Genomic DNA, 15,196 nt, shown 5'->3' on the forward strand with positions numbered 1-15,196 from the left:
GCTGCTGCCTGGTGTTGGAGAGCCCAGGGTTCACATCCCGGAGGACTTTGTCTTCATTCTATTCTCTCACTTTGAGGGGTGGAGTAGTGACTCTGTGGCCAAGGAATAGCGCTGGTATCTGAAAGGTTGCCGGTTCAAATCTCATTATTCCCATATGGGATGCTACTCCTTTGGGCCCTTAAGCAAGGCAAACTTAACCTGAAAATTGCTCCAAGGGGATGTACAAAGGCTCACCCTGCACTCGAACACTCATGCAGTAAGACAGTTCTCTCTCATGGATTAATAAAGTATACCAAATAAAAAAAAATAACTTTGCTTTACAGAGCAATTCAGAGCACTCAGGAAGAAGCAGGACTATACCAAATAAAGACAAATCACTAGCATTGTTAAACTCTAAAATGCAAATTTCAATGTGCTACCCCATTATTCCCATCTGATTAATCAGTCCTGTATTCAGTTAACAAAACACTACTTTTTCGAAGTACAAAAATAAACCTAAGATAAAAGTCCACTATACACAACTCCCAAACATTACATAAAGAAAAATAAAATACAACAGAATTGAATTTAGACATCAAGTGTTAAAGGTCTCTCCAACAACATAACAAACGTGCAACTGAAATTCACACTGTCCCCGTGCTCATCTATAACTGCGTGAACAAATTTAAACAGACACCCTGATGAACATGGACACATAACTACTGATGACAGTTACAGAGATAAAACAAAGGATGAATCATCATATCTGGCTTCTACAGTTTCTTCAAGTTATGTCAATGTGCCAAATTCTAAAATTTCTTCTCTTTCAGTTCCACAGTTAATTATTAATTACCAAATTCGATATGATGTACCCCTACTATCCTGTACTCAATATGCAGCTGCTATGCACACACAGCGGCATACCCCACAAGTTGTAAAAAGCGCAGTCAGTGTTTTGCACTTTTATGAAGCTTAATCATAGTGGGACTGAAATCTGTTAAAGTTTATTGGATGTACCTAAAATGCTAATTTTGATAAGAATGTAAAATAAAAATAGGAAAAAAAACACAAACATTTCAAGGAATCAAGAATATGAATATAGTGAACCAACACTTGAAAGAATCTGTTTGTACACATACCTACTTTATATAAATAAATTTGATTAATTGTGATGCACACTCTTAAAAATAAAGGTGCGAGAGTGGCTCATCAGAGTGATTACTTGGAAGAACTGTTTTTGGTTCCCAAAAGAACCATCCACATGAAGGTAAAGAAAGAACCTTTATTAGTTTAGATCATTAAGAAGTTCCATAAATAGCCATCAATAGATGATAACAGATTTTTGAAATACCAATGGGCTCACGACTTTTAGAAGTCTCTGACAGCATGCAATAACACAGGCAAATTCGGGTTAGTCTAGAATTTAAATATTGCTGCTGTGTCCACATATATTTTCAAAGCCCAAAGAACCAATCTCAAATGCAAAGAACCCTTCCCAAAATGGCCACATGTAATTTTTTTCTTTATCACCATGATTAAACAAGGTTAACCTCCAACATGTTTTGCCCATTTCTTGACTCTTCTTTTACAGCATGTTAAAAATTTGGTTTAACATAAGTGAAAATTTGTCACAAACTTTCATCATTTAGAATCTCAGCAAGGTTGTCAGCTGCATGTCTTGCTAGGACATTTATCTGTCATCATATATGTGGTGGCAACATATTTAGACATGCTTCGATTTTGTTATCACAGTATGACCGACAACGTACTGATGGAGGCTTGCTGGTATTTCAGTTCTTGCATCTTCTCAGTAAATGTCTTTCTAAATGGCTGGTTGCAGTGCTTCTAGATAAAAGTGGTATGTTGCCACAAAACAAAGGATTAGCTGCCAAAAGGCCATATTATCAGCCACGCTGACTGGTTACATGTCTTGTTCTATCACTAAAGACATATTTTGTGCGATTTCCTGTGACTGCTAATAAAAACGCTTTTCCTTGCTAGTGCTGCCAATACAGAAGGTTGCCGCAGTTTAACCTATCAAATGGCCTACTTGTTTTGAATGTGGATAAGCACTGCACATATTCGTTTTTTACATTTCTGCACAGCATTACATATCTTTCAGAGAACATCATCAGCATTCCAATTGAAATGCACCCAATCCAAGACATGTTTAAATAGGCTTTATTTTTAATGAAACTGTATATTCTGCTGCCAGATGTAAAATAATCTGACATGTTACTACCCTAATGTGCCTATTTATATTAATAATATATCTCAAAATAAAGTCTGTACCGGAAGATGTAATGTAGAAAAGCAATAAAATTCCCTGCAAAAATTTATATTAACCATGTAAGTTCAAACTTAACCATCTATCTATCTATATATCTATATCTATATATACACACTAGCAAAATACCCACGCTTCGCAGTGGAGAAGTAGTGTGTTAAGGAGGTTATGTAAACATATATATACACATGTATCTACATATACACATTATATATATACACATTATATATATATATATATATACACATTTTATATATATATATATATATATATATATATATATACACATTTTATATATATATATATATATATATATATATATATATATATATATATATATATATATATATATATATATCTCTTTGCATTTATTTGACAGTAAACTATTTCAACCATTCTATGATCTGCTCCTCACAAACTGAGGGCACCGTGGCGGATGTTAGCAGATTGCTGACCAACCACAAGCGTTACCTGGTAGGTAACCACCCATACAATCAGATTGTGACACAGACTACGAATGCCGTGAATATATTATATTATATTATATATATATATATATATATATTATATTTATTATTTATTATATATATATATATATATATATATATATATATATATATATATATATATACACCGATATATATATTATTTATTTATATATATATATATATATATATATATATATATATATATATATATATATATATATATATATATATATATATATATATATATATATTATTTATTATATATATATATTATATATATATACACATACACACACATACATGCATACATACATATACATATTATATATATATATATATATATATATATAGCCAAATCCCCGCACTTCGCAGCGGCGAAGTACTGCTTTTAAATTTTTATTAAGAAGAAAAGAAAACCTTTTTAAATTGAGGGAAAATATACCAATAATAATTTGTTAAGGATCTGTTTTTTTGTGAAGCTGCCTTTACACAGCCTCTCCGCTGTTTTATAAACGAATGCCATATAAGGCCGTCCTTTCTCCTTGCTTAGCGGTTCTGTATTGTTTTATTGTTCGTTTATTACGATTGTTATAGTTATTGTGTAGCTATTTGAGATTCACTTTTCTGTTCAGGTACCCATTTCCTTTATGTAGTCCGCAGACTCTCCGCTATTTTTTGTTCGTTTATTACGATTATAGTTATTTATTGATTCCCTTCTTTAGCGGACTGCCTGCTCATATAAGGCATTCTGCTGTTTTTTTGTGAAGCAGACTTTACACAGCTTCTCCGCTGTTTTATAAACGAACGCCAAGTAAGGTCATCCTTTTTCCTTTCTTTGCCAAGGAAGCAGCCTTTTTATTTAATCCACGGGTTCTCCGCTGTTTTATTGTTCGTTTATTACGATTGTTATAGTTCTCTTTGTATACCACGTTGTTAGTTCAGCACTCCGGTTGTAATATGACCAAGCCGTGCAAGCTTACTGTTGAGAATGCAACGTATAGTTGTACAGGAGAAAAGCAATCTTGCCTCAAATCAATGGCAACCTTTTGTAGGTCTATGAACTTAATTTAAACTTTAGGTTTACACGGTGCTTTGTTTCCGAAGTACCTGCACTCATGAATATGTCTGTATGCGTCAGTCGCTTCATATTGTTTTCCTACATTATCAATTGTGTAATGTGTTTTTTGAACAGGTTTGATTCATCGAAGTGATCACTCGTGCTGCGTTCAGTCAGTTCACGTGAACCGCTCTCTTGTGTGATGTTGCGATGTCCACGGCTTTATTTAAAGTTAGCTAAGACCCGGCACTTAAAAATTTCTCGCTACAGCAATTTTATCTCCGTTACAAAATGATCCAAAGTCTCGTTTATACCTCGTGTCTTCTCATTAAACTTGTATGTCGTGAATATGGTATTGCAAACGGCAGCGGGAGCGTTTCTATAAACTTAATTTAAACTTACGGTTTACACCGTGCTTTGTTTCCGCAGTAGCTGCACTTATGAATATGCTTGCATGCGTCACTCGCTCGCTTCTTATTGTTTCGCTGCTTTCTCAATTGTGTAATGAATGTTTTCTTCAGCGCTCTTTGGGGCTCTTGTCCACGGCTTTATTTAATGTTAGCTAAGACCCGGCACTTAAAAGTTTCTCGCTACAGCAATTTTAACTCCATTACAAAGTGATCCAAAGTCTCGTTTATACCTCGTGTCTTCTCATTAAACTTGTATGTCGCGAATATGGTATTGCAAACGGCAGCGGGAGTGTTTCTATAAACTTAATTTAAACTTACGGTTTACACCGTGCTTTGTTTCCGCAGTAGCTGCACTTATGAATATGCTTGTATGCGTCACTCGCTTGCTTCTTATTGTTTCGCTGCCTTCTCAATTGTGTAATGAATGTTTTCTTCTGCGCTCTTTGGGGCTCTTCCTTGTTTTCTACGTACTGCGTTCACAGTCAGTTCACGTGATTACGTGGGAGGCGTGATGACGCGATACGCAACTCCGCCTCCCACGGCCATCGAGCTGCAGTCCATTACACTATATGGACAAAAAAGAGGTTCCAGTTATGACCATTACGCGTAGAATTTCGAAATTAAACCTGCCTAACTTTTGTAAGTAAGCTGTAAGGAATGAGCCTGCCAAATTTCAGCCTTCCACCTACACGGGAAGTTGGAGAATTAGTGATGAGTGAGTCAGTCAGTGACGAGTCAGTGAGGGCTTTGCCTTTTATTAGTATAGATTATATTATATATACTGTATATAAATAAAAAAGTCAATGTGTGTATGTATGAATGTATGTATGTTCCAGCATCACTTCCGAAAGGCTGGAGCGATTTTCATGAAACTTGGTACACCTTTCTCTTTTGTCGACTAAAAATATTGTAGGGTGAATTCAACCCTAACCCACCCCCTTCTGGGTAGGGTGGGGGGTGATCTTGCGATCTTGTATGCATGTTATCATCTAGTTGACACTTGGAAAAACCACCAGGGGGCTAACTGGAGGTGACTGCTAGCATTCTTTATGTTTGAGCACCACCGAGCCCCTGTTGCTTTTGAAATTAAATAGTGTTGGCTGGTTCTGAGCGTCAATGGGATGATAACATACATACAAGACCGCAAGACAAGCACATTAGTGAATCTTCATTGTCTGTTAATTAATTTTTAAAGTTGTGGTTTTTATTTTTATTGTATTTTTCTCAAACAATTTAAAAAAAAAAAAAAAAAAAAAAAAAAAAAAACATCACAATGTTGTTCCCTGCCTTGCTCAAGCAAGCTGGTTCTATGTGTCCTACGATTTATTCTTCCAAGTGTAAACTGGTAAATTTCAGTAAAATCTAAGGTTTGGTTGGGATATGTTGTATTCAGATTCCATTCCTTTCTAGCTAATAACAACAACAACAAAAAAATAACTGCCTAGAAGGGAACATTCCCTGAAAGTATATAAGTACATTTCTACAAATAGGGGAGCCTTGTCCTCTGCAGATTAAAATATTTTCATAGCCCCAATCCACACAAAGTATGCGTTTACTTGGAGCTCCTTAGTAGTTGTTTTTGTTCCTTTTGGCTTTTCATCACAAGAGATTAAGATGTGTTATTCAGTTATTTTGATCTCTTCCTCAAGAGACTAAGATGCAAGTCATTATCTTTTAGTAATTTGTTTTGTTACTTTTGGTTTCCCATCACCAGAGACTCCAGTGTAATCTGTTATTCACTTATTTTTGACCCCTTCATCAACAGACTGAGATGTAACTCATTATTCTTTTTTTCTATTGCTATATTTCTATATTATTCTGTTTTCCCTAACTGGAGATGGCCAAGGCTCAGTATTTGTTACCAAACTGCTTTATAATTTTATTTTTACTTCTGTTGTTGTAACACAGTGCTGAAAGGTTTTTAGGAGGGCCAATCACAGTAACACCTGGCTGTGTCTGCTTTCCTTAACATTTAACCGAGAATAACAGGAAGTATCCAAATCTGGCAGCAGTTCAAAAATGACAAACAAGCAGCAATGTATGTTGTAAACATCCAGCAAACCCCAACCCCCATTTTCATTATACAAGTTAGGTCACACTTCAATCTCTTGCTCAACACCAGCAACTGGTGTGTGTGTTTTTATTTATTTATTTATTTTTTTTAAATCTCCCATTTAAGTTGTGTTTGCTACATCAATGTTTCTATGTTTGTGGAGGAGGCCAATGATCTCCTGTTTTACTCACCTTCTACCTAATGAAGGGGACAACACAAACACTGCAATTCAAATGGAAGAGACTATCTTCTAAGTATACCAGGGTTCATTTCTATCATTACAGCCATTCATACATTTTTAAGGTGAAATGACTTAAGCAAGTGGGATAAAAACACAAATGTTTACTGAGGGAAACTGCACACAGTGACAAATGCACACACTTAGTAAATCCACTTTGTAATAATTTCTTCATTACACAGTACACAAATATACTTTCAATTATGATACATTAGCCTCCTGTGACTTATTTTTATCACTGAAAAGATTGCTTTATTTACTTTGAAGATCTTATCTTTTTATCAATATTAATAAAAAGAGTAAATGAGGCAAAAACAAAACATAGGATGCCAGAAGAACCAGTGTGCACAAATGATCAGAAAATGCAAGTATAACATGACACACAACTTATCGATAATAATATTTTAACTTGCCGAGACACTTTTTCAGCATATTTTAAGTGTTCACTAAAGAAAATACTCACACTTCTCTCCAACGCGACTGTCCGAGGTAGAACAGTAACCAACTAGCTGCAGTATCCAGACATCTGCCTTTGTGTGCTTTTGTCAAGCAGTGTTTATCTATACATTTTTACTTGTGTGTCCATTTTTTATTTTTTCTAAATGTTTTCATAAAAAACATAAAAATTACTAGCAATATGGGTAAACAACAGTGTCAGCACTGGCTTTTCTTGAAATTATTGCATTTCACTGGTGTGGGGGTGAGTGGGATATAAGATACTGATACTTGGTGTCTTTCCCATTGAGGGATACACCTCGAGAGATAAAAGCCTTTTAAAGCACATTTTAACTCAGCCAAGGGATGTTACACATTACTAAAACACATTTAAAGAAAAAACTAACCAAAGCTTGATCATAGGTCAACACATAAATTTTTATTTTTACTGAATATTGTTTCCAGCTTAAAAAAAACACACACTCATTATTCCAAACACTGTCAAGTCAAAAGCTTCACCAAAAGACAATATTAATTGTATAAAAAGGTACTTGTATTAGTCACCAAGTAATTTTGCCTTTGGCATCTACTGGCCTGTAAGTATGAAGAAACCTAAATAAATAAGAAGAATTTTTAATCCATCCACTAATTTTCCAAACCTGCTTATCCAGAGCATGGTCATGGGTCCTATCCGTTTTTAATGAAAGAAATAATTGTATGAATATCACTCTCTCTCTCCCTCCGTTTGTCTTTAATACTTGTGCATCATACCATCAGTAATGCATATTCTGCATAATATGATGAATGTAAATAATAAACTGTAGGTAAACTAATAATTTTCAGGAGTTCTTTAGTGATGACAGATGCTGATTCAAAACGGTGTGTAATTAAGTATGCCGTAAGGAATTGCAGTCAGTAAGCTTGTCCCCATGTTGTAACATACACCCTTAAAACGTTTTCCACATCAGCTGATTTTACGGCTCTTTACCAAGACTGATATTTTTCCACTTGAAACTGTAACAATGCAAACTAAGTAAAGAAGGAAAAAAAACTGAAGACATTTGTTTATTGCATATGCAACACTGACAAACTTCATTGTGTATTACGAGCCATATAAACTTTGATCACAACATTGTTGTAAAAACGTCAAGTATGAAAATTGGCAAATATCAGCATTCATTAGCAGGACAAAAAAGAAGAAATGTCTACAACATCTTAACAGTTATGTATAGGAGAAAAAAATCATGACTTCTATGTGGCAACTCTTCTTCTATTCTTTCCCCCTCAAATGGATTACATCTTCCATTTTTGTAGTAATCGTAACTCCTGTGCACTTCCAAGCTATAAATGCCAAATAATGTCTTTAAATACAAAATAATATTTTAGATAAAATACTGCAACTGTAATGTTCTACTGCGGTGGGTTGGCACCCTGCCCGGGATTGGTTCCCTGCCTTGTGCCCTGTGTTGGCTGGGATTGGCTCCAGCAGACCCCCGTGACCCTGTGTTCGGATTCAGCGGGTTGGATAATGGATGGATGGATGGATGTAATGTTCTAATCAGTAGAATTTTCTTGGGTTTGTGATTCTATCATAAGAACGCATAATTCAAGAGAACTCATGTGAAAGGAATTATGGTATCCTAAAAAAAACACATAAATACTTTTCCAATACCCCCCACTTTTGCTCCACTAAAGTCACTGTCTCATCTTCTGGATAAGACTTTCAGTCTCTTTAGGAATCAGAGGGATGGATGGATTAGTCACCCAATGAATCTAAGGAACAGGCATGCACTGCAAGACTAAAGACATCTGTAAATAATGTCTTTCGTTTTTTTTCTTCTTGACCATTGAGGGTTTTAAATCATAATACATATTAAAACAATTTATATACATTTTTTTTACCTATTTTTACAGCAAAATTTGAAACTTAAAGGGTCAGATCACTTCTCGAAGATACTTTTTATTATATCAAAACAGGGGGGCCTATCTACCCTTTCTTTTCCTGCAAACAATCTATAGATAGTTTGCTTTTAATTTGTTTTGATGCCTTTCTAATGGCTTTGTCAAATTTTGAACAGGTGCTGGTTTTTAACTCATTTTAACTCATTAATGCTGACCTCCACTTAAGACTTATTTATTCACATCTTGAGATATAATGTTAAAAGCTTCCACAGTATGCATCAATATGTTTAAATATCTGGTGTGATTTATCTCCATATATCTCTCTGTCCACCCAATTATTCAATTCATTGTCACTGGGGACAATATCCTATTTTGGCATTATCGAGCACAAGAAAGAAGGCAAATCTATAGAGGGCACCTGTCTGTCTATCACAGGGTACACTCATGTACATACACACTTAGACCTACTAAACAAACTGACTTGCATACCTTTAGGACGTAGTTGGAAAACTGGGTGACTCTGAAAACAAAACCACAAGAATGTGGTTGTGGGGGGCAGGATTCAATTCCACTGTCTTGGAGCTGCTGAGAGAGCAACTTAACCTTGGCAACACTAGGCACAAGGCAGGAAACAACAATGGACAGAGTGCCAGTCCACTGCACTGCCCACTTAGACACACAATGACACTCACACAAGGCTAATTTAAAATCAATTAACATTACATACATATCTTTGGGAATGTTGGAGGAAACTTTACACGGACAGTAGCTAGTGGGACTTGAATGTAGGAGAAATCAGTGAGACAGCAGCTACAGTACAGCCAATGTGCCAGCACATTAGTATTAAGACAATCAATACAAATTGCAATGCACTTGACAACCTGAACAAAACATTCCTACTTTTTACCACATAACTTTTAAAAGTGTGTATGTACAGGAAAGCTACTTACATCTTTCCACCTAGTAAAGAAACATCTAGTGACCAAACTCTCGCTCTCACCTGCTGGAATGCTGCATTTTCTTTTTCAATGTCGTTCCTTTATCTTTACAGAATGTTTACAATGATGTCCAGTGTCCACACACAGAACAAAATAATGTAAAGATCACCCTACAACTGCTTTAACAATGTTTACTCCCCTGTAAGGTATTTGATTAATTTTTCCTTCATTAATTTACAAAATTGTTCCTGCCAACACTCCAGATGATCTACCATTGTTACCTTCCTCATATGAACTGGCCAGAGATTCAAGATTTTCCTACAATGGCTTTCTCACTATTACGAAGATTCACCATGCAGTTCTCACAGAACACTTACTGCACAAAGGCTTGTGAGTCTCACAGTTCAAAACTCTCTTCCGTAATCTGTCTGGAGGGCACTGTCAGAGTTCTGGTTGAAAAAGTCAACATGTAGCTCTTGTAGTATACATAGCTATACCTTTACAGTTTAGCATTTAAATGATACTTCTGTACCAACCCATGTCATAAAATCAGCCTATTCCTATCTTCTTCTTCTTCTTTCAGCTGCTCCCGTTAGGGGTTGCCACAGCAGATCATCTTCTTCCATATCTTTCTGTCCTCTGCATCTTGCTCTGTTACACCCATCATCTGCATGTCCTCTCTCACCACATCCATAAACCTTCTTTTAGGCCTTCCTCTTTTTCTCTTGCCTGGCAGCTCTATCCTTAGCATCCTTCTCTCAATATACCCAGCATCTCTCCTCTGCACATGTCCAAACCAACACAATCTCGCCTCTCTGACTACAAATGCTCAATACTTACAATAGGCTCTTCAAAGTACTATTTTCCTTGTAGATTTACCATGATTTAAGCATATTATGTTTTGTATCCAATCCCTGAAATGGGAAGCTTAAGTTGACTGGAGATTATAAACTAATTGTGTGAGTGTGCCCTGTGTCAGATGGCATCCTGTCCATAGATCACACCTGCCTTATGCCTGAAGCTCAGTGAACAGAAGCTGCCTCCCTTAAAGGAATAAATGGGATTACTAATCAAATGACTTGTACTTTACCCGGTTAGCTAGAATTGTACATTTTGAGCTTTACATTAAGAGGTTTGTAAAGATGTACTATATGAATTAAAGATGAATTGTAAAAAATTAGCAGAATGGCAACTCACACAGAATAGAGATGAAATGTGAAGAGACTGTGACAAAAACTGCCCATGCCACTACCACCAATATTAAAAGAACAAAGCGACTCAAATAGGCTTTGGTGCTATCTCTCCAGAGAGTACTCATAGCTGTTACCTAGTCACCATTCAGCTGTAAACAGAGGCTAGAAAACTTATCGTCACCTGTCTCTCCTTGACCACACAGTTGTCCTTGCGAGGCCAGGGGGATTCCCAGGGACTTGAAGAGTCTAAAAGAGTTCTATTCTGAGCACATTACATTCCAGTAGGCTCTGCAAATATTTTCCACTGGGTCTGCACCCCTCATTTGAACTGTTCAGCAACTGCTTTAAGCCTTCTACCTTAAAGTGAAATTTACAATAGAAAAGCATTTAAAGAAGTAGCTTCTGCTTAACTGTGCCCACTTGCTAACACAATGCAAGAAGCCAGACCCCAGCAAATAAAAAAAGCAAACAAGGTCAATTATACGACATTCAGAAAGTACTCAGACCCTTTCACTTTTTTTCACATTTCATTGCATTGCAGTCTTATTCTAAAATTGTTTAAACTAATTTTTCATTTAGCAACACCACATTCCCAGAATGAATAGAGAAAAACAGCATTTCAGACTTTTTGCAAATTTATTAAAATTAGGAAACTACTATTGACACAAGTATTCAGACTACTATATAAGGCTTCTCACATTTTGTTAAGCTGCAAAGTGAAAGGGGTCTGCATACTTTCTGAATGCACTGTCAGTTGGATTTCCAACTGCAACTGCACTTAACCTTGCAGGATTTCGGTGGACTATTTTTCAAAATCAAGATGTGTTTTTCCCCTTCCAAATTCATTTCCTCTTGAAATCTATTGTAAAGAACTCTCAGCTGCTTTTGGGGATGAAAATGTGCTGTAAATAAATGTTGTTGTGGCTGTCTTTGTCATTTGATATTTTGCTGCATATTACAAAGATACTGGAATTCTTAACTACTGAGTGCTGTTAATCTTAAATTACAATAAATATTGACACTTTAGTTGCTAGTGAAAACTAGTCTCTTTCATTTGATATTTTGCTGCATATTACAAAGATACTGGAATTCTCATTACTGAGTGCTGTTAATCTTAAATTACAATAAATATTGACAATTTAGTTGATAGTGAAAACTAGTCTATGCACAGTATTGGAATTAAGATTCATCAACAAAAACAAAGAATGATACTTAAACATGGTTACAGCTATGCAAGAGGACTGTACCAAATATAATTACGAAAAGAACTTCCTGTCATCAAAAAACAGGAATATATATTATTTAATTCTGTTATCTTAAGTGTAAGACACCATCTATTGAGAGGGACACTTAATAATAGTTTTGAAAAAAAATAAACCAAAGTGTTTGTAAAAACAAGAGGAAACCAATCAGCCCATGAGTATTCTTGAATGTACTGGCATGGGATGGACTGTTGCCACTGTGACCTCCAATTGACAAATATAAAAACACTAACAAAGAGATATGCAGGAAATAATTATATTTTAATTACAAAACAACCTTTTAATTCAGTGAAAATTGAATGCAAGTGAAGAAAAGTAAAATCTGGTAATGTTTCGTTTATTTTTCCTTTTGTATTATTAATCACTTTAATAAATCTGCAATACAATGTGCACAGCATATCAGCATTTAAAGACTGCAAGAGAAATGAATAAATCATTTTAACTTTTCTGTTTTCTGAGATGAGGACAGAACAGTAAGAATTATTTTATTATAGCTTAAACAAGAGTCAGCGCTTTGTATCCAATATTTAAATGATCAGTAGACATTTATTCATTTCAAAATAGATTTTAAAGAACAAAGTACTAGTCTCAAACACATAGGCTTAAACAAGCCTTAAAAATCACACATTTATTATCTATTAAGAAAGATGCCTACATCCTTTAGACATTTTTTTTCAAAAGACTAAAATGTTGAAAAACATTAGTCTGCTATGTTTAATATTATATTAATCTCAATTCAGAAAGTTCAGAGCTTTTGAACAGTGAAATGGAGTTAAAACACATTTAATACAATTATAAGAAGGTTGGGTTGAATAGCAATTCTAAATTATCACAGTATATTGTATGTGTGTATGTAAGTTAATATGCCCTGTACAGTAATTGGGTGGTGCCCCACTGAGGGTTGGTTTCACCCAAATTGTGCAAAGGTAGGCTTCAACCCCATTGACCCTGAATGGGTTAGAAAATAGATTGATGAACTTTAAGGGGCTTGTTATCCAGAGCAAAAGTTGATTAAATTTTAAACAACTTGCAGGCCATCACTGATTCCCATATTCTTACCTTGAGGGGCACTTAGCTTGGAAGTGAAGCAAAGGAAAAAAAATGACACTTGTCTCAATGAATACCCAACAAATGTCTATTTAGAACCACAAAGTAATTGCCCTTGTGCTGGAGTCTGTGTGTTACAATGTTGTAAACCCATTACCTACGTGAAAGTAGGCACTACTGATTTATACACCTTGGGTACAAGTGTCAAATGGGTTACACAATTGCAAGACAGGTTTTGTGTCCGATTCAAAAACACAGTCAAGCTCTATGATGCAAAAGCAGAAATAAAAGTAAAAGAAATACTTAACCACACGCATCATCAGAAAATATGACTTCAGTGTTAAACTTCTATCATGAGAAAACTTTGTACAAAAATAGCCACAAACAGAATCACATTAGGATAACAGAATCATATGTACAATTATGGTTAATGCAATTACACTGCTAAATAAGGTAAATGTGACACAGAAACACTAACACTTTTCAACCACTGACTACAATGCGTCTACTATTTTCCTGAGTACTAACCAACAATAATGTTATAGCAGGTTTTATTTGTGTAGATGTCTACATTCTTATCATTTCTGCAGGCCGTAACTAACTTAAAGTATGTCTAAATCTGCATGTTCTGTGTTGCTCAGTGTTACTAAGTGAAGAAAAAGTTTCCTTTTAAAACATTAAATACTTCCTTTAACAATGAGTAAAACTATTTTTTGAAAATGTATTTTTTTTCATTTCAGCAGGTACACATATAACACACTTCTGGACATAATCAGATGTAGAATGATTTTCAACTACAGGAGCCAACAATGAAGCCACTATCTGTCTCTTAGTTTAGCTGCAACTATGCCACAACCTAACAGATCAAAAACATTTCGATATTTAATCATCTTGGGGGAAAATAAACAACATGTAATGAAAACACAACATTTTAAATGATTGGGGGTAATCATCCGTTTCAAAAAACACCACACCATATTCTGGGTATTCCTCCAATTTTAATAAAGCTCTTTAAAATTCATAATTCTGTATTGAAATCTAGATAGAATACTTAAACAAAAATATAGCCAACAACATAGACAAACCCAATTTCAAGAAATGCTTATGGTTTTAAAGGAGCAAACACAGAGCTGAAAGTTTCAATAATTAAAGCCCTCTGGGTATTCCTTTGAGCCGGAAAAAATCAGATTTTTCACACACACTGTGAATCATAATCAAAGAGGAAGAGGCCAACCACCCAGTTAATAGCAAACTAAAGAAAAAAAAATCTACTGATTTGAGATGAAGTAGAAGGCGTAGAAGACAAGTATCTAAATTTCCTCCTTGGCACAAATACACTTTTATCTATCTAAGCACACACACTTTATAATCAGGAAATGAACAGCAGACAAAAGCTTTTCATGAGTACAGTTCTTAAAATGCAATTCACCGGCTAGGAATAAAGATGGCTCTGAAAATTAGTTAAAACATTTATCACTTTTTTCAGCTCCATAAAATAACTTTTTTGGAACTCCTGAACATATCAGACAACTTTTTTCTCCCTGTTTTAATATTATAACTCAAATTCAAGAGAAAAAGCTTTACACCAATAGAAGATTTGTACAGAAACTACTTAGCGTTTCCAAATAAATACTAATTGCTGAACAATAAGATACTTCACAAAAATGGCCTAAATTATTAAAACAATGAATAAATAAATAAGGGACAAAACTCACCATCTTCAATGACCACTTTAATCAGTCTCACTGATCCATTTCGTGCTTTGGCAAAGAATTCCTTGAGTTCTGGAGTTGCTAGAAGAACCAAAAACATGATGATAAAAATCAAGCAAAAAATCTATTGGTTAAAAAACCCCTCCCCACCCCAAAATTTAAAAAAAAATTAAAATCTTAGCAATATTTGGCTTC

At 35.0% G+C, this 15,196-nt stretch overlaps 1 protein-coding gene across 3 annotated transcripts in view; it reads right to left on the reverse strand.

Annotated features, from left to right (window-relative positions):
- The window catches only part of LOC114668869 (twinfilin-2), a 53,050-nt gene that overhangs the window by 16,918 nt on the left and 20,936 nt on the right, over window positions 1-15,196 (reverse strand). For all 3 annotated transcript variants that reach the window (XM_051921363.1, XM_051921364.1, XM_028824863.2), the window contains exon 2: window positions 15,005-15,082. In XM_051921363.1, the coding sequence (XP_051777323.1) occupies window positions 15,005-15,082 (78 nt within the window). The remainder of the gene's footprint in view (window positions 1-15,004; window positions 15,083-15,196) is intronic.

Source organism: Erpetoichthys calabaricus, chromosome 18 (genome assembly GCF_900747795.2).
Source record: "Erpetoichthys calabaricus chromosome 18, fErpCal1.3, whole genome shotgun sequence".
Lineage (NCBI taxonomy): Eukaryota > Metazoa > Chordata > Cladistia > Polypteriformes > Polypteridae > Erpetoichthys > Erpetoichthys calabaricus.